The 18,701-nt window shown below is 42.4% G+C and overlaps 1 protein-coding gene across 13 annotated transcripts in view; it reads left to right on the forward strand.

Annotated features, from left to right (window-relative positions):
• The window catches only part of LOC118391049 (neural cell adhesion molecule 1-like), a 320,476-nt gene that overhangs the window by 249,816 nt on the left and 51,959 nt on the right, over positions 1-18,701 (forward strand). For 7 of the 13 annotated variants that reach the window (XM_035782008.2, XM_052457770.1, XM_035782012.2 and 4 more), the window contains exons 9-10: positions 8,983-9,012; positions 15,006-15,156. In XM_035782008.2, the coding sequence (XP_035637901.1) occupies positions 8,983-9,012; positions 15,006-15,156 (181 nt within the window). The remainder of the gene's footprint in view (positions 1-8,982; positions 9,013-15,005; positions 15,157-18,701) is intronic. The other 6 variants (XM_052457767.1, XM_052457769.1, XM_052457773.1 and 3 more) reach the window with 1 other exon arrangement.

The following is an 18,701-nucleotide window of genomic DNA, read 5'->3' on the forward strand; positions in this document are numbered from 1 at the left end:
TTTTCTCTCTAGATCTCTCTCTTACTAGGACAAAGTCTTACCAAATCCCCCTGCAATTACTTTGCACCCCTGCAGTTCCTCTGTGTTGCTAACAGCACTCTTAGTAATCATTAGCACTTTTTAAGGGGGCTTTGAGGTCCATGGAAGTATTGGGGCAGAAGGCATTTTATAGAGGGAGGAAATAGGTTTTATATGCAATTGGACTCAGTGGAAAGTAGTATTTATTTATTTTCCACTCAATCCCTAGATCAGTGTGTCCCATGCAAACCTTATTTTGCATGTCATAGTTTGGTTTGTACGTCATTACCTTAAACTCTTGGACGTTTAAATGGAAACCTGACAAGCAAGGTATTGTTAAATACTTTTTGAATAAGACAGTGCTTTTTCTTAACAGCATGAGCATTTTCTTCAAAGAGCAGATTTGGTTCCAGATTGTGTGTCTACATATATTTATGAATCTCTGTCACCCCCAGCGTTACGCTCCTGTTCTCCTTTTATGTCCTTGAATAATACTTTTACATTTGGACTCCAACTGCCGATTAAAGCTTAAAGCGCTCAGCAGAAGGATATTTTTTATTTTATTTTTATTTAACCAGGTAGGCTAGTTGAGAGAGAACAAGGTCTCATTTACAACTGCGACCTGGCCAAGATAAAGCAAAGCAGTGCGACACAAACAACAACAGAGTTACACATTGAATAAACAAACATACAGTCAATAACACAATAGAAAAAAGTCTATATACAGTGTGTGCAAATGAGGTAAGATAAGGGAGGTAAGGCAATAAATAGGCCATAGTGGCGAAATAATTGCAATTTAGCAATTAAACACTGGAGTAATAGATGTGCAGAAGATGAATGTGCAAGTAGAGATACTGGGGTGCAAAGGAGCAAATCAAAATAACAGTATGGGGATGAGGCTATTTACAGATGGGCTATGTGCAGTGATCTGTGAGCTGCTCTGACAGCTGGTGCTTAAAGCTAGTGAAGGAGATATGAGTCTCCAGCTTCAGCGATTTTTGCAATTCGTTCCAGTCATTTGGCAGCAGAGAACTGGAAGGAAAGGCGGCCAAAGTAGGAATTGGCTTTGGGGGGTGAGCAGTGAAATATACCTACTGGATCGCATGCTACGTGTGGGTGGTGCTATGGTGACCAGTGAGCTGAGATAAGGTGGGGCTTTACCTAGCAAAGACTTATAGATGACCTGGAGCCAGTGGGTTTGGCAATGAATATGAAGCGAGGGCCAGCCAACGAGAGCATACAGGTCGCAGTGGTGGGTACTATATGGGGCTTTGGTGACTAAATGGATGCCACTGTGATAGACTGCATCCAATTTGTTGAGTAGAGTGTTGGAGGCTATTTTGTAAATGACATCGCCGAAGTCAAGGATCGGCAGGATAGTCAGTTTTACGAGGGTATGTTTGGCAGCATGAGTGAAGGATGCTTTGTTGCGAAATAGGAACCCGATTCTAGATTTAATTTTGGATTGGAGATGCTTAATGTGAGCCTGGAATGATAGTTTACAGTCTAGCCAGACACCTAGGTATTTGTAGTTGTCCACATATTCTAAGTCAGAACCATCCAGAGTAGTGATGCTGGACGGGCATGCAGGTACGGGCAGCGATCGGTTGAAGAGCATGCATTTAGTTTTACTTGCATTTAAGAGCAGTTGGAGGCCACAGAAGGAGAGTTGTATGGCATTGAAGCTCGTCTGGAAAATGTTAAGTGTCCAAAGGGCCAGAAGTATACATAATGGTGTCGTCTGCATAGAGGTGGATCAGAGAATCACCAGCAGCCAGAGCGACATCATTGATGTATACAGAGAAAAGAGTCAGCCCGAGAATTGAATCCTGTGGCACCCACATAGAGATTGCCAGAGGTCCGGACAACAAGCCCTCCGATTTGACACACTGAACTTAGTATGAGAAGTAGTTGGTGAACCATGCGAGGCAGTCATTTGAGAAACCAAGGCTGTTGAGTCTGCCGATAAGAATGTGGTGATTGATCGATTCGAAAGCCTTGGCCAGGTCGATGAATACAGCTGCACAGTATTGTCTCTTATCGATGGTGAATATGATATCGTTTAGGACCTTGAGCGTGGCTGAGCTGAACCCATGACCAGCTCGGAAACCAGGCTAGTAACAGGGGTTGCAACAATTTCAGCTGATCATTTTATAAATAGAGGGTCCAGATTCTCAAGCCCTGCTGATTTGTTGGGGTCCAGATTTTGCAGCTCTTTCAGAACATCAGCTATCTGGATTTGGGTGAAAGAGAAATGGGGAGGCTTGGGCAAGTTCCTGTGGGAGGTGCAGGGATGTTGACCAGGGTAGGGTTGGCCAGTTGGAAAGCGTGGCCAGCCATAGAAAAAATGCTTATTGAAATTCTCAATTATTGTGAATTTATTGTGGTGACAGCGTTTCCTAGCCTCAGGGCGGTGGGCAGCTGGGAGGAGGTGCTTTTATTCTCTATGGACTTTACAGTGTCCCAGAACTTTTTGGAGTTTGTGCTGCAGGATGCAAATTTCTGTTAGGAAAGCAAAGGCTAGTTTTTTCAAACTGCCTGTGTATATTGGTTTTTAACTTCCCTGAAAAGTTTCATATTGCGGGGGCTATTCAATGCTAATGCCGTACGCCACAGGATGTTTCTGTGCTGGTCAAGGGCAGTCAGGTCTGGAGTGAACCCCGGGCTATGTCTGTTCCTGGTTCTATTTTTTTTATGTGGCATGCTTATTTAAGATTGTGAGGAAAGCACTTTTAAAGAATAACCAGGCATCTTCTACTGACGGAATGAGGTCAATATCCTTCCAGGATACGCGGTCTAGGTCGATTAGAAAGGCTTGTTCGCTGAAGTGTTTTATGGAGCGTTTGACGGTGATGAGAGGTGGTCGTTTGACCGCAGACCCGTTACGGACGCAAGCAATGGGGCAGTGATCGCTGAGATCCTGGTTGAAGACAGCAGAGGTGTATTTGGAGGGCAGGGTGGTTAGGATGATATCTATGAGGGTGCCTGTGTTTACAGATTTGGGGTTGTACCTGGTAGGTTAATTTGTGTGAGATTGAGGGCATCAAGCTTAGATTGTAGGATGGCAGGGGTGTTAAGCATGTCCCAGATTAGGTCACCGAACAGCACGAGCTCTGAAGATAGATGGGTGGCAATCAATTCACATATGGTGTCCAGGGCACAACTGGGGGCAGAAGGTGGTCTATAGCAAGCTGCAAAGGTGAGGGACTTGTTTCTGGAAAGGTGCTAAAGCAGTGAATAAAACAAACTTTGGGAGGAGGCTTCTAATGTCAACATGCATGAACCCAACAATAGCAACAAATAGCTACCATCAATTTCTTATGCTATCGCATGTTTGGATGTTAATGACATATATCGTCAGCTAAGGACAGGTTTAGCTAGCTAGGTTGTTTTTACACATACATACATTTTACGGTTACATAAGTCAACAAATGAGAGGGCCTGGGGAATGGGAGTGGAGCAAGGCACTGCAGGGCCTGGATTAACCTCTACATCACCAGAGGAACACTGGAGGAGTAGGATAAGGGTACGGCTAAGGGCTATAAAAATAGCAGGTTTCTGGGCGCGGTAGAATAGATTCAATGTATAATGTACAGGCAAAGGTATGGTAGGATGTGAATACAGTGGAGTTAAACCCATTTATTGAGTGACGATGAGAGAGATATTGTCTCTAGAAACATCAATTAAACCAGGTGAGGTCATTGCATGTGTGGGAGGTGGGACAGGAGGGTTAGCTGAGGCATATTGAGCAGAGCCCGAGGCTCTACAGTCAAATAAGACAATAATCACTAACCAAAACTGCAATGGACAAGGAATATTGAGGGAGAGGCATGCGTAGCCGAGTGATCATAGTTGTTGTAGCCCCCTCATGTGGTTACGTCGGCAGACCAGTCATGATGGATCAGCAGAGGTCCGTGTAGTAAAAGGGTCCAGGCCAATTGGCAAAATAGGTATAGTAGCCCAAGAAATTGACTGATGGACCACTTCAGCTAACAGTCCGGTATGCTCTAGACAGCTAGTGGGCCGCAGCTAGCAGGCTAGCAGATGGGCATTCAGGGGACGTTGCGCGGTAGGAGTCTGTTGAAAAAAAACCTTGGGCAGATTACATTGGCAGTCCAGTCGTGATGGATCTGTGGGGCTCCGTATCGGCAATAAAAAGGGTCCAGGCCAATTGGCAAAATAGGTATTGTAGCCCAAGGAGTGGCTGATGGATCTCTTCAGCTAGCCGAGAGATGGGCCGAACAGGCTAGCTCCAGACTAATTGGTACTTTCTTCGGGACAGAGACGTTAGCCAGGAGAAGCCAATCGGATAGCAGCTAGCTAGCTGTGATGATCCAGGTGAAGAGGTTCAGAGTTGCAGTAGGAATCCAGTGATATGGAGAAAAAGGAGTCCGATAAGCTCTGGATTGAAACACACTGTACAGACTGGCAGGAGTTGTCCTGGCTAAAGGTTAGCTGATGACCGCTAGCAGCTCGTTAGCTGGCTAGCTCCTGTTGTGGGTTCCGGTTCTAAAGTAAAGAATGATACATTACACATCCAAATCTATACTGTATATGAATAGTCTGCCTCTAGGTATATTCCTATCATGCAAGGATGTCAAAATGAAAGGTATTATCGCTGTTCTGCATTTAGAGTAAGGCAAATAACCTAATTTCAAGCCTATTGTTGTGCTCTTATTGCTGCATTCAGGTGGTGATGTTAGCTTTTCTAAAGCCATCTGTTCGTGGTCGATTCTGATTGAATTGTGTAAGAAAAGTAATAGTTATAAGGGGACTGGCTGACTCACTCCACCGTATGTCAGTAATTGTCCCTTGAATAACACTTGGAAAAGTTGCCCTCTAATTCTTGTACAGAATCTCAAAGCATGTTTCTCCACAGAGAACTCTATACAGTTGAAGTCAAGTTTACATACAACTTAGCCAAATACATTTAAACTCAGTTTTTCACAATTCCTGACATTTAGGATAGGATCACCACTTTATTTTAAGAATGTTAAATGCCAGAATAATAGTAGAGCGAAGGATTTATTTCAGCTTTTATTTCTTAAATCACATTCTCAGCAGGTCAGATGTTTACATGCACTCAATAAGTATTTGTTAGCATTGCCTTTAAATTGTTTAACCTTGGGTCAAATGTTTCGGGTAGCCTTCCACAAGCTTCCCATAATAAATTGGGTGAATTTTGGCCCATTCCTCCTGACAGAGCTGGTGTAACTGAGTGAGGTTTGTAACTCTCCTTGCTCTACCCAAAATACCTATGAAAACACTCTAGGTAGATAGTGTGGTCTACAGGTTATCATGAGATGCTCTACCTCAGCCGAGCAAAACCCTGAGACTTCCTTAGATATTGTGCACCATGTGTTGTTTACAAATATACATAGACCGCCATCCCTTGTCTTAGGCCGCTGTCTTGGCCGCTGTTCTATCCTGCCGATACAATGTCAAAACAGCCAGCTGTATGATGTTCATGTCGTCGTTCAGCCATGACTCGGTGAAATATAAGATATTACAGTTTTTAATGTCCCGTTGGTAGTTTAATCTTGCTCATTGGTCATCAATTTTATTTTCCAATGATGTCATGTTTGCCATTTGCAGTGGGGTTTTACTTGCTCGCCTACGAATTCTCAAAAGGCAGCCCGACCTCTGCCCACTTTCCCCCCGTCTTCTTTTCACGCAAATGACATGGATTTGGGCCTGTTCCCGGGAAAGCAGTATATCCTTCTCGTCAGACTCGTTAATGGAAAAAGCTTCTTCCAGTTTGTGATGAGTAATCGCTGTTCTGATGTCCAGAAGTTTGTTTTGGTCATAAGAGACGGTAGCAGCGACATTATGCACAAAATTAGTTACAAATAATGCAAAATAACAAACAGATTAACAGTTTGTTAGGAACACGTAAAATGTCCACCTATCCGAGTTGAAGGATCATGAAAAGCAATTGCAAGTCATTGCTATTCCAACAAACACAGAATAGATAGCAAATTGCCAACCTAGCATTTATCCTCAGTTGACCTGGGACTAGTGGTTGCCAGGCTTGCATAATACATTTTCGAAGATTTCGTACACTGGTGGGCTCTATTGGCTTCTTTGACAGCACCGGTAGCTGGAGGCTTTGGTGTTTAAAGAGGATGTGTGAATGTCCTGCAGCATTTACCTCACTTAAAGGTCATGCTTGACTCCCTAATAAGTAGCGAGGTAATGCTTTATAGCGGGCTGGCTGTGAAGGAGGCACATCATGATGATGGCGGGTGAAGTTTCCTCAACTCTGCTCTTGGGTCAGTTTTGTATTTTCCTCACTAATGGTTAAGGTTAGTATTAGGGGAGGGATAGCTGATCCTAGATTGCTGGAGATAACTGGAGATAACTGGAAAAGTTCCACCATGCTATATTTATCACATATAATTTGAACAGATGTTATAATAATAATAATATTACTGACTATAAAAGTCATTGTCATATCTGGCCTATCTGCCCTTCCAGTTAGGTGTAGAACTCGTATAACGCTGTCCTCCCCTAACACGAATGATCCACCTGGATAACATTGCTTCGTCACCGCTCAGTAACGCCAGGGTCTATCCACTTTGTATCTGTCTGCCTCTTTCTTTTTCCCCTTTCCTAGTGTCACAGAGGATTTGATTTAACGCCCTTTGTAATGAGAAAATCCTGCTGTTCCTGTGATAAAGGCTTTCAAAGATTCTATTGGTTCATTGTCATTCCCCCATCGATCATTGGACTAGTTCCCTTCCGCCTCGCTCCATCTTCCATTCATGTCCCTTTTGATATATCAGAGTTGTGGATCAAGTCTGTGAGGCCACACACTACGAATGCATATTCATCATGACACTCAATGGCAGAAATGTCATTTTCCACCAAAGAATGAATCTATTGATTCCTAATGTATCTCAAACTAAAAGGGACTGCTTTTTGAATCTCACCCTGTCCTGTCCAAATGACTTGAGAATAGATCACATTTTTGCATGATAACCACCTGGCAAGGTTGTCGGTTTTTGGACAATCTTTCAATGCAGCAAGCTTCAGGGGTTCTGTAAGAAATTATTTTAGAAAGAAAAGTTTAGAAAAGGTGTTCATTTAAATGTGACATTAATTGGTATTAAAGTTGGTGGGGCCAACTCAACCAATTTTTTTCAGATGCGTGCCAGCAAAGCCGCTACACTACTCTTAAACAATACATTAATTGCACTATAACAGTGACAAACGGTAGCCACAAACTGTTAAGGCCTAATAAAGCTGTCCCGACAGAAGAGCTTTCCTTTCAGCACCATGGAGTGAATCCTTACCATCGCTACACCTGGCTACCTGACTTATTAAAAACTATAGCTGGTATGGCTGACGTGTTTAAGTAAATATGGTTTCTATTGACTCCTTGTGGACTTGGCCTACAGTTTATAAGCAATATAACAATTAAGATGTACAAACTATGGCATAAGGAAACAATGAGTGGATAAGAGGCAAGCTGTAATTTTGATTGAAGATGAGCGCGCTAAGACAAACATAGTCAATATGCCTATTTGTTCAGCACTTTTGAAATGGACAGTGACAGAATTCAGCTGTTCTTACAGTATTCTCACTGTACACCAAGTCAGAATCGTAGGATAAATACATTGTTTTGAACGTAACTGAAGTCATGCTGGATTGAGAGCATGACCAAAGTATTCAACCTTTTCTGACCCATGGTGTTGCGTATGAATGTTTATCCCTTTAAGCTTGGAAAAGAGACCCTTTCCGACAATGTTTTAAATCTTTAAACCCAGACTTGGACCACACGCCTCCTCCACCAAATAGTAGGCAGGGGAGGCAAAATAGTAATTGCTTTGCAACACTCGCAGTTTGTCACTGATTCCTTCCAAACCACTCATTGTTGACGTAGTGTCCCCATGAGTGACAGAACACTGACCTCAACTAGAGAATATTACACCTACACTCTGTAATTTCGCTGGCTGCGCCTCCACCACAGAAAGCATTGAGCTAGGATGAAACACCGGCATTTTGGAGCAAGAAAGAGAACATGTTTGTATACGGCTTTATTAACTCAATGATTATTAAAACATGTTTTACATTGTTTTTAAACTCATGTGACACCAAAATAACATGCAAAATTATTATTTTTTGCTAAACTGGTGTTAATAATGAAGATGTACAGTATATGTACAGTATATTATTCTGATAACAATATTGGCTACTATTTAGCAAAGGAAGTCCAATCGGTTACCCATAACGACTTTCTCAAAATTAGCCTCAATGGCCTTTGTCTCTTTCCCTGCAGATGCATGAAAAGTGATTTAGAGCCTCCCATAATGTATTACAGAGGACGCCATGGTTTGGCATTTGATCACTTGTCAACGTGCATGTCCCGTTGTGCAGGTGGCTTTTCACCCCCTCCCAGATGTGTCTCCTCCTGAATAGTAACCATGTAGGAATGTTGTTGGCATGACACTCCTCGTCACAGAATATCACAAATTCCCCCTTCAAATTCATTTTTTCATCATTTTCAAACCTTGAAACTGTATCCAGTGTCTGTTCTTTGGTTGTTGATGATGCTGTTGTTTTGTTATCACTTGTGATGGGATGATAACATGGAAAACAACTTAAAGCTGAAGCTCTTGGCATTGATTAAGCTGTTGAAAGTAATAATAGCATAATGTTTGAGGGCAATTTTAAAACGAAATCTATAACAATATTGTGCTCAAGTAATAGCCTTAACTTTGCCTGAAGACCTACAGTAAATGTTACGTCAGTGTTAGGCTCTGTTGTTCAACTGTGAGGGTTTAATCACCGAAAATAAATGGTTCAATTTAAATGTGTGAGTAAAGCTTCTTTAACATGTATTCTCTGGTTAAATTTCATGCATCTTTGTTTTGAACATGAACACCATTTCACTGGACTGCTACAGGTAAAATCCAGCCTGCATTGGCAGCATCTAACATGTGTGGTGTTTGTCCCCTCAAGGCTTCTTGGACTCGGCCTGAGACGTACGAGGTATGGCTACTAAACACGTAGCCAGATCCTAGATTCAGTGCCTAACACCTAGCCAGTCTCATAGTAGACTAACCCTGTTCACTACAGAGCATTCGTGTTGACTTTCTCTCCAAATTCTTTCCTCAAACTCCCCAAAATCTGGCACCAATACGATTCCAGACTAATGAAGTCAAATTCAGGAATATGAAATGAGACGCTTCCTTTTGAAAGATAATTTTTCATTAAATGTTTTGATTGCTAATTTACGACTTGCCCTCAAGTTCAGTCCCTCATATTGATTCCGCTCATAAATTTGGTTTCATAACCACTTATTATGAGGGTGTCGACAGTTCCCACAAAGCAGTTTGCCCCAAGAGTCCTGTCAAGGGAATGGGGCTAGCTAGGCACCATTGGAAAAACCTAAATCAGCCAACACTGTGCTCTGCCGTGGACCAAGCCCAGCCAATCCAGCTGTGCCTTTTTTGAAAACACTAACCAGCCTAACTGTAGACTGCACAAATAAAACCCCAAAATAGAGATGTCCCTTAATGCTGACTAATCCACTGCTTGAAAGATAGAAAGGACCAGGATAAAAGCCAATAAGATATTTTATAGTAATGTGATGCCAGACAAAACCAAAACCAACACATGAATTCAACAAATGCTTATGCCTTTGTGGTAAATATTCGAGGCATTTACTCAACCACCGCAATTCCTCTGTCACACAAGGCATAACTGTTGTTTGGTTCAGTGTATGAATATTCATCAACATGTGTGCTGTGTTTATATGAATGATTCAGTGACATATGGATGGTGTGTGTGAGTGATGGGAAACATAGGATTCCCAGAGCTGCAGATTTAAAACTAGTTAATCATCTTGCAAGCCGTTATAAACCTTTCATGAATCCCACTGCCTTCACAAAAAAATACTAAGTTAAATTCACTGGGAAAAGTATATTATTCATTCAGGTCTCAGGTGATCAATACTCTAGCATCCAACCATGAATTCACATCAGAAAACTGAATGTCAGTTTTCAATCTCAGTTGAAAAAATGGGACTGCTACCATGTAGCCTAGATAATTGCCCCACAGCCAGGATAACTTTATAACTGAAATGTTGATCTGTCAGAATTCGTATAATTTTGGTTCTCCTAGCTTAGCCGATTTTTGTTTAGCTTCAGTAGATAACTAGTGTTGCTAAATGCGTCTTTTTAGATGCCACATAGTATTCCACCGGTCTTAGTCTCTGGTATTCTAGACTCGTAGTTTGTAGGAAAAGCAGTTGGCATTTCACATAATGTTGTGGCATGTATTTTACTTTTGATATTTCTAATGAGCTGCTCTGATCTTTTCACCATTGCAACTGGTTTGAGGCAACTTGCATTAACAGTGCAATGTGTGGGTTGATGAGAGGGTTGGTGTGTTTACACATAAGCTTCCATTTTGGAAAAGCTGTAACATAGGGCCAACTTCCACCATACACGTTAGGAGTGTCCAAGACTCACATGGTGCTGTGGGTGGAGGATTTATCCATGCTTTCCTAAGTTCACCCTCCATACGACAGGTCAGTTTGGCAAAAACCCATTGTAAGTGTGCCACGCTGTCCACATCACAATCCAGTCCGGCCTCCTCCGGACATGATGCCTTTTGAGAGAAATGAGACTCCCGTCCCCAGCAGGTACGACTGCTTCTGAAGGCTGGGAGAGAAGCCGAGCGGTGTTTTTCACTCTTGTACCCGGGCTCAGCCAGCCGTTCTATTTTCCTTGAATTGAGTGGAATGAAAAAAAGGGCTTGGTAGAATGATGCTTCTGCGCTTTTTATTAGAGAAGATAAGAGCCAGAAACAGAATTACATTATGGGGCTCCGCTGCAAAGCCTCCCTCTTGCAAAAGCTCCCTCTCTCTCTATCCTGTTTCTCTTGATGTGACAACACAAGAAGAGCTGCACGAGGTGAGGGTGTGACATGAGCCTCGCCAGCGACCAACCCTCACAATGTAAAGCGGTGTGCACACTGCTTATATATGACATTTTCTCCCCGCCTCGGAACACATGTAATGCAATAGGCCCTGCATCTACAGCTTACCACCAATTACTAGGTATGGGAAGCTGCTCTGTAGACAGCCTTGTATACTAACAGGTTAAGGATTGTGAGACGGAAACAGGATGGAACCCACGCTTCAAAAAGCCTGTCAGTAATTTAAACCACTCAATGCCTTTGGCTCATGACTAAGCCATCCCACCTTAAAATCGACTTACTGAATAGATTGAATTGCAAAGCCCCAAACGTGCGATACAGACCAAATCCCCTCTGGCCATCACACAAGTAATTTGTAGACTTAAGAAGACCTTCCAAAGGTGTCACAATGTCATATATAATAAAGAAGTTCTGGCTCAGGGACATTGACCAGAAGATCAATTGCTGACTTTTTCCCTCCACTGGTCCAATGATTAGATTATCATGATGCGCAGGGTTTTTCTTTATATTTACTATTTTATTCATTGTAGAATAATAGCGAAGACATCAAAAACATGAAATAACACATACAGAATCATGTAGTAACCAAAAAAAGTGTTAAACAAATCAAAATATATTTGAGATTTGAGATTCTTCCAAGTAGCCACCCTTTGCCTAAATGACAGCTTTACACACACTTGGCATTATCTCAACCAGCTTCATGAGGTAGTCACCTGGAATGCATTTAAATTAACAGGAGTGCCTTGTTAAAAGTTCATTTGTGAAATTTCTTTCATTAATGCGTTTGAGCCTATCGGATGTGTTGTGACAATGTGGGTGGGATTACCCTATTTGGTAAAATATCAAGTCCATATTATGGCAAGAACAGCTCAAATAAACAAAGAGAAACGACAGTCCATCATGAAGGCCATTCAATCCGGAATATGTCAAGAACGTTGAATGTTTCTTCAAGTGCAGTCGCAAAAACCATCAAGCACGATGGCTCTCATGAGGACCGCCACAGGAAAGGAAGACCCAGAGTTACCTCTGCTGCAGACGAGAAGTTCCTTAGAGTTACCAGTCTCAGAAATTGCTGCCCAAATAAATGCTTTACAGAGTTCAAGTAACAGACGCATCTCTACGTCAACTGTTCAGAGGAGACTGCATGAATCAGGCCTTTATGGTTGAATTGCTGCAAAGAATCTACTACTAAAGGACACCAATAAAAAGAGGAGACTTGCTTGGGCCAAAAAACACGAGCAATTGACATTAGACCAGTGGAAATCTACCCTTTGGTCTGAGTCCAAATGTGAGATTTTTGCTTCCAACCACCGTGTCTTTGTGAGATGTAGAGTAGGTGATTGGATGATCTCCCTATGTGTGGATCCCACCATGAAGCATGGAGGAGGAGGTGTGATGGTGTGGGGGTGCTCTGCTGGTGACACTGTCTGTGATTTATTTAGAATTCAAGGCACACTTAACCAGCATGGCTACCACAGCATTCTGCAGCGATACGCCATCCCATCTGGTTTCCGCTTTGTCCCACTATCATTTGTTTTTCAATAGGACAATGACCCAACACACCTCCAGGCTGTGTAAGGGCTATGTGACCAAGAAGGAGATTGATGGAGTGCTACAACAGATGGCCTCCACAGTCAACCGACCTCAACCCAATCGAATTGTTTTATACTTTTGGTTACTACATGATTTCATGTGTTATTTCATAGTTTTGATGTCTTCACGATTCTACAATGTAGTAAATAGTCAAAATAAAGAAAACCCCTTGAATGAGTAGGTGTGTCCAAACTTTTGACTGGTACTGCACATGTCGCTGCTATTGCTTTAGGGAGAACGTGAGACATAGACTTTCCATAGAAGTAATGATGCTCCCTTTACTCATTAGTTTTGTTAGGGTCAACACTTATTTTGAGACTGGAATCCTGCTTGCCATGTAACATTTGCAAGATGGCGTAACTCAGTTTGACGTGTATAAGCGCACTACTAACACTACGATCATGATTAACATCTCACATCTAATGACAGCTTTTGTAATAGGGTGTCAGCTGGCAGGACTAAAAAAAATGATTAAAACCTGTCATGGAAGGGTCTCCTCTTGAATGGGTAAAACTGGTCACATTGGGCCAGTGAATGTTTCGCAGTCAATTAACGTTCATGTTTACCATGATATCAGCATGTGCCATTCATTATTCAACCTGCCCATTAAATGTCATATTGAGTGTCTGTACCATTCTGATTTTGTAATTGAAATAGCTCTTTATCATAGAGTAATGAAAACAGTCCTTTGCACTTCGGTTTGCACTGAAACATCAATCTGAACATTTTGTCTATTGGATCAAGCTTTAGATGTTCAAATACCTACAGATGTAGGATCTTAATTTGATCACCCTGTTGCAGGAGAACTTTAAAACGTGTAGTGTATTTGAGGTTTAAAAAGACTTCTGATGTTTGTCATTTCCATTTTGATACTTCAGACTTGATTTTCCCTTAAGAACAATGTATCAAACTCTACATAAATGTCCATTAATTATAATATTCCACATAATAATTATAATTTCTTGCTGCTGAATTTTCATGCTGTAGCAAACTGGCTCAAGTTAAGAGCTTACATCTGTATTGGGTCGTCAGCTTTTTCCAGTTTATTATAATCGGAACAATACTACCCTCAGCTACCTTATTTCTATACAGGCTCATAAGACACAGGAGCAGATGCTTGTTCTAACAGTCCCTTAACACAAGATTAATGTTGCCCTTTGAGAAGGTTGTAGGACACGCCTCAGCTCCTCAGCCAGCTCGGTTTTTAAAGTGCTGCACAGCCATTGTCACTACACGGAGAACATAACACAATAGGGAGGGATCGTTGGATTGTTCAGTATCTAGCATTGTATAAGGACTGCTTTATAGCCTTGCCAAAGATCGAATAGAATTTTCAGCCTAACAAATGGAATAGGGACCAGTATATTTTAACGTTAACAAGTTCCAGACGCACAATTAGGGCTTTTTGTTTGCTCAGATTAGTCACGTCAGCCAGAAAATGATACGTTGCACGGAGCTGTGCACTATTACCATCAGAAAGATGCACAGGTGTGTGAGAGCCAAATCATGCTTAATCTCATTTCACACATTCCAATGTTCCATGAATATGAAGAAGGGAGAGCGAATGAAAAAATACGTACCAAATAATAAACGTCTAATTGGATTAAATTTCCTTGCCCCTAAAACGCAGGCAATCTGCTCTGAACCAGATAGCATCACAATACACAATTGATAGGATTGTAGGAACTAGCGGTTAGCTGGAGCCCGGCTAGTGAAAAATCTGTTTGTTAGTTCAGGAATGTTCAGTTCAGTGTTAGCCAGTAATTAGCTATTAGGAAAGGCGCTTTGTCTCGAGCAAAACGCTCTCCCTCCTAGATTATACCCAACCAGATTGCAGAATCGGGACAGTACGTACACACAGGATGATGCCGGTATTGACACGTAAAGTACTAAAAACTCTTAGTTGGGAAGTCCACACAATAGGGAGGGGTGTCACATATAAAATCTTGATCTATTATTAAAATAAAGCAAAAGCTGAAGTGTGATGCTGTTTTATAAAATAGTCCTGGAGAGTTAGTAGTTTAGCAAGTAGATGTATTTCTGCCCATTGGTGTGAAGCTGTGTGTAGCCCAAAAGAAGCTGGGAAAAAAGTTGTTAGTGGATTTTTTTTCCAGCCATGCTTTTAGATCCTGCTGCATTGATGTGCTCCATTATTGATGTGTTTGGTTCTCCTGCCACCTCCTGCAAAGCAGCCCAGAAAAAAGACCTAAATATCTGTCTCAGTCTGATGGGAGCTTGCCGTATTTATTTGGCAGCATTTTGTTAAGGAATTGAGTAGAGAAAACAAATCTATTAAAAATACAATTCTGTCCAAATCTGACAGGTGCACAGAAAATATATATATATAAAACCGAAGAAAGAAGGTTGCACCTTGAGAGGTCGAAGAAGAATCCCAAAACATGAAATTGTCAGTGTTAATTGTGTTTCTTCTCTGTTCTTCCTCGTAGAGTCTTGATGGGAATGTTGTGGTGCGTAGTCACGCACGGGTTTCCTCTCTCACCTTGAAGTATGTCCAGTTCACCGATGCCGGCCACTACCTCTGCACTGCCCGCAACTCCATCGGTCAAGACCAGCAGACCATGTACCTGGAAGTCCGCTGTAAGACACCCATCTGTCTGTCTCTATTAGCTTGTTGTCAGCGCTCTTTCACATCACATTTCACTAATACCACTTTTTACCTGTATCTTCAAAAGTTCCATGAGTTGTCACCTTCTATTTGTGTATAGTAGTTTTTGACTAAATCGAAGAGAATGTCCTGAAGAGTGATAGTCCAAAAGATTGTAGATCAGAAAGTTACCAAAAGACGCATACACCTTGACTTTGACACAATTTTACCCAGAAGCCATTGACCCAATGACATTGACCCATTGATTTTTCCTTTATGCTGTGTCACTAGAGTTCAGTGGATTGTTCAATATCTAGCACTGTGTAATGATGGCTTTGTAGCCTTGCCAAAGATTTTATTTAATTTTCTGCCTAACCAATTGAGTAGGGGCCAGTAAGTTTCAATGTTAACAAGTTCCAGACTCACAGTTAGGGATTTTTGTTTGATCAGATTAGTCACTTCAGCCTGTTAACGGTACATAGCACGGAGCTGTGCATCATTACCATCAGAGAGATGCGCAGGCAAGGGAGAGCCAAATTGTGCTTAATCTCATTTTGCACGTTCAAATGTTCCATGAAAATGAAGGGAGAGAGAATGAAAAAAATATGTACCAAATAATGAACGTTCAATTAGATTAATGTCCCTTGCCCCCAAAACACAGGTAATATGCTCCTAAAATCAGATAGCATCACGATACACAATTGATAGGATTGTAGGGACTAGCGGTTAGCTGGAGTCTGGCTCGTGAGTAATCAGATTGTTAGTTTAGGGTTGTTCAGTGTTAGCCAGTAATTAGCGATAAGAAAAGGTGCTTTGTCTCTCGCAAAGCACTTTCCCTCCTAGAGTAAACCCAACCAGATTGCAGAATCAGGACAGCATCTACACATAGGATGATGCCGGTATCGACACGTACAGTACTCAACTCTCAATTGAGACACTCACTTCACATTATCTGTAGTATGCGGTGTGTGTTTGTGCTACTCATGTGCTGATATTAAAAAAATCTGTCTTGCCCTTTCGGTTGGTAAAAATATCTTATGAAAACAATGATTGTTTTAGCTCTCCTCTCGATAAGCGCAGGGTTTATTTTGAGAAACCCATTTAGCTGTAATTGAACAGCGGGGTTCATTGCAGAGTCAGACAGTGGGTTGAGATTTCAGAGAGGGAGCAAGGCCTTATCAGTGGAGCAGGGATGGAGAATCTGCCGACTCGACGATGTCCATCAATCCCAAAAGCTGGTGACCGCAATGCTATCAAGTGCCCAGTGTCAGACGTCGGAACCAAAGCTAACAGCATCAGGGGAGGCGTCAGTATCAAGGACATATGAGAGAGAAGAACAATATTTTACACAGCTTATATGGGCCCAGGGAAGCCCAGGGTTATTTTCTTACAATATTAAACATGATTAACTAAAACAGTTTTGGGGGGTGTGTGGTAGATCAATAAATTGTGATAGCTTTAATAGCAGTTGAGGTAGTGAAGGGAGAGTCTGTGGCGCTAAGTCAACAGTACTGAATTGGTTACAGCAAGTGTGTAGAGTAGCAATAGGTGAAAGTGAGTGCAGTCCACACACTGTTGTACAGAGTTTTACTGACAACTGGTTGATTTATGCCACGTGACATTAAAGGCCAAACAAAGAACCATAACCATAAAACAACAAATAAGAATAAAATATAAGTCCTTCTTACACGGCAGCTTATTTATTATTCACATCCGTGTCCATAAAGCACAAATTGCATAATAAAACAAATTGATAGTGTAGTGGTGACTGGAATGAAGATTCAGCCTCTGTCTTATCTAGTGTTATTTTTGCACAGTTGCTGGTTCATCACTTTTACCCCTGAATGCAGCTTACCACAGCAGCCTTTATGATTTTATTTCATGGTGTAGCACAACGTTACTATGCTCACCATATGATATATACCATTTTATGTCCTCATAGAAAGACAAACAGAGTTGCGAACTTTTTGAGTGTTAAACTTTTTATTTATAGTGGTTAAACCTAGGTATTGTGGCAGACGTATCCAGAAAATAACACTAGAAACCACACCCTGAATAATATACTACACTGCTCAAAAAAATAAAGGGAACACTTAAACAACACAATGTAACTCCAAGTCAATCACACTTCTGTGAAATCAAACTGTCCACTTAGGAAGCAACACTGATTCACAATAAATTTCACATGCTGTTGTGCAAATGGAATAGACAACAGGTGGAAATTATAGGCAATTAGCAAGACACCCTCAATAAAGGAGTGGTTCTGCAGGTGGTGACCACAGACCACTTCTCAGTTCCTATGCTTCCTGGCTGATGTTTTGGTCACTTTTGAATGCTGGCGGTGCTTTCACTCTAGTGGTAGCATGAGACGGAGTCTACAACCCACACAAGTGGCTCAGGTAGTACAGCTCATCCAGGATGGCCCATCAATGCGAGCTGTGGCAAGAAGGTTTGCTGTGTCTGTCAGCGTAGTGTCCAGAGCATGGAGGCGCTACCAGAAGACAGGCCAGTACATCAGGAGACGTGGAGGAGGCCGTAGGAGGGCAACAACCCAGCAGCAGGACCGCTACCTCCGCCTTTGTGCAAGGAGGAGCAGGAGGAGCACTGCCAGAGCCCTGCAAAATGACCTCCAGCAGGCCACAAATGGGCATGTCTGCTCAAACGGTCAGAAACAGACTCCATGAGGGTGGTATGAGGGCCCGACGTCCACAGGTGGGGGTTTTGCTTACAGCCCAACACCGTGCAGGACATTTGGCATTTGCCAGAGAACATCAAGATTGGCAAATTCGCCACTGGCGCCCTGTGCTCTTCACAGATGAAAGCAGGTTCACACTGAGCACGTGACAGACGTGACAGAGTCTGGAGACAGTGTGAGAACGTTCTGCTGCCTGCAACATCCTCCAGCATGACCAGTTTGGCGGTGGGTCAGTCATGGTGTAGGGTGGCATTTCTTTGTGGGGCCGCACAGCCCTCCATGTGCTCGCCAGAGGTAGCCTGACTGCCATTAGGTACCGAGATGAGATCCTCAGACCCCTTGTGAGACCATATGCTGGTGCAGTTGGCCCTGGGTTCCTCCTAATGCAAGACAATGCTAGACCTCACGTGGCTGGAGTGTGTCAGCAGTTCCTGCAAGAGGAAGGCATTGATGCTATGGACTGGCCCGCCCGTTCCCCAGACCTGAATCCAATTGAGCACATCTGGGACATCATGTCTCGCTCCATCCACCAACGCCACGTTGCACCACAGACTGTCCAGGAGTTGGCGGATGCTTTAGTCCAGGTCTGGGAGGAGATCCCTCAGGCGACCATCCGCCACCTCATCAGGAGCATGCCTCGGCGTTGTAGGGAGGTCATACAGGCACGTGGAGGCCACACACACTACTGAGCCTCATTTTGACTTGTTTTAATGACATTACATCAAAGTTGGATCCGCCTATAGTGTGGTTTTCCACTTTAATTTTGAGTGTGACTCCAAATCCAGACCTCCATGGGTTGATAAATTTGATTTCCATTGATCATTTTTGTGTGATTTTGTTGTC

This window comes from Oncorhynchus keta, chromosome 12, assembly GCF_023373465.1.
Source record: "Oncorhynchus keta strain PuntledgeMale-10-30-2019 chromosome 12, Oket_V2, whole genome shotgun sequence".
Classification (NCBI taxonomy): domain Eukaryota; kingdom Metazoa; phylum Chordata; class Actinopteri; order Salmoniformes; family Salmonidae; genus Oncorhynchus; species Oncorhynchus keta.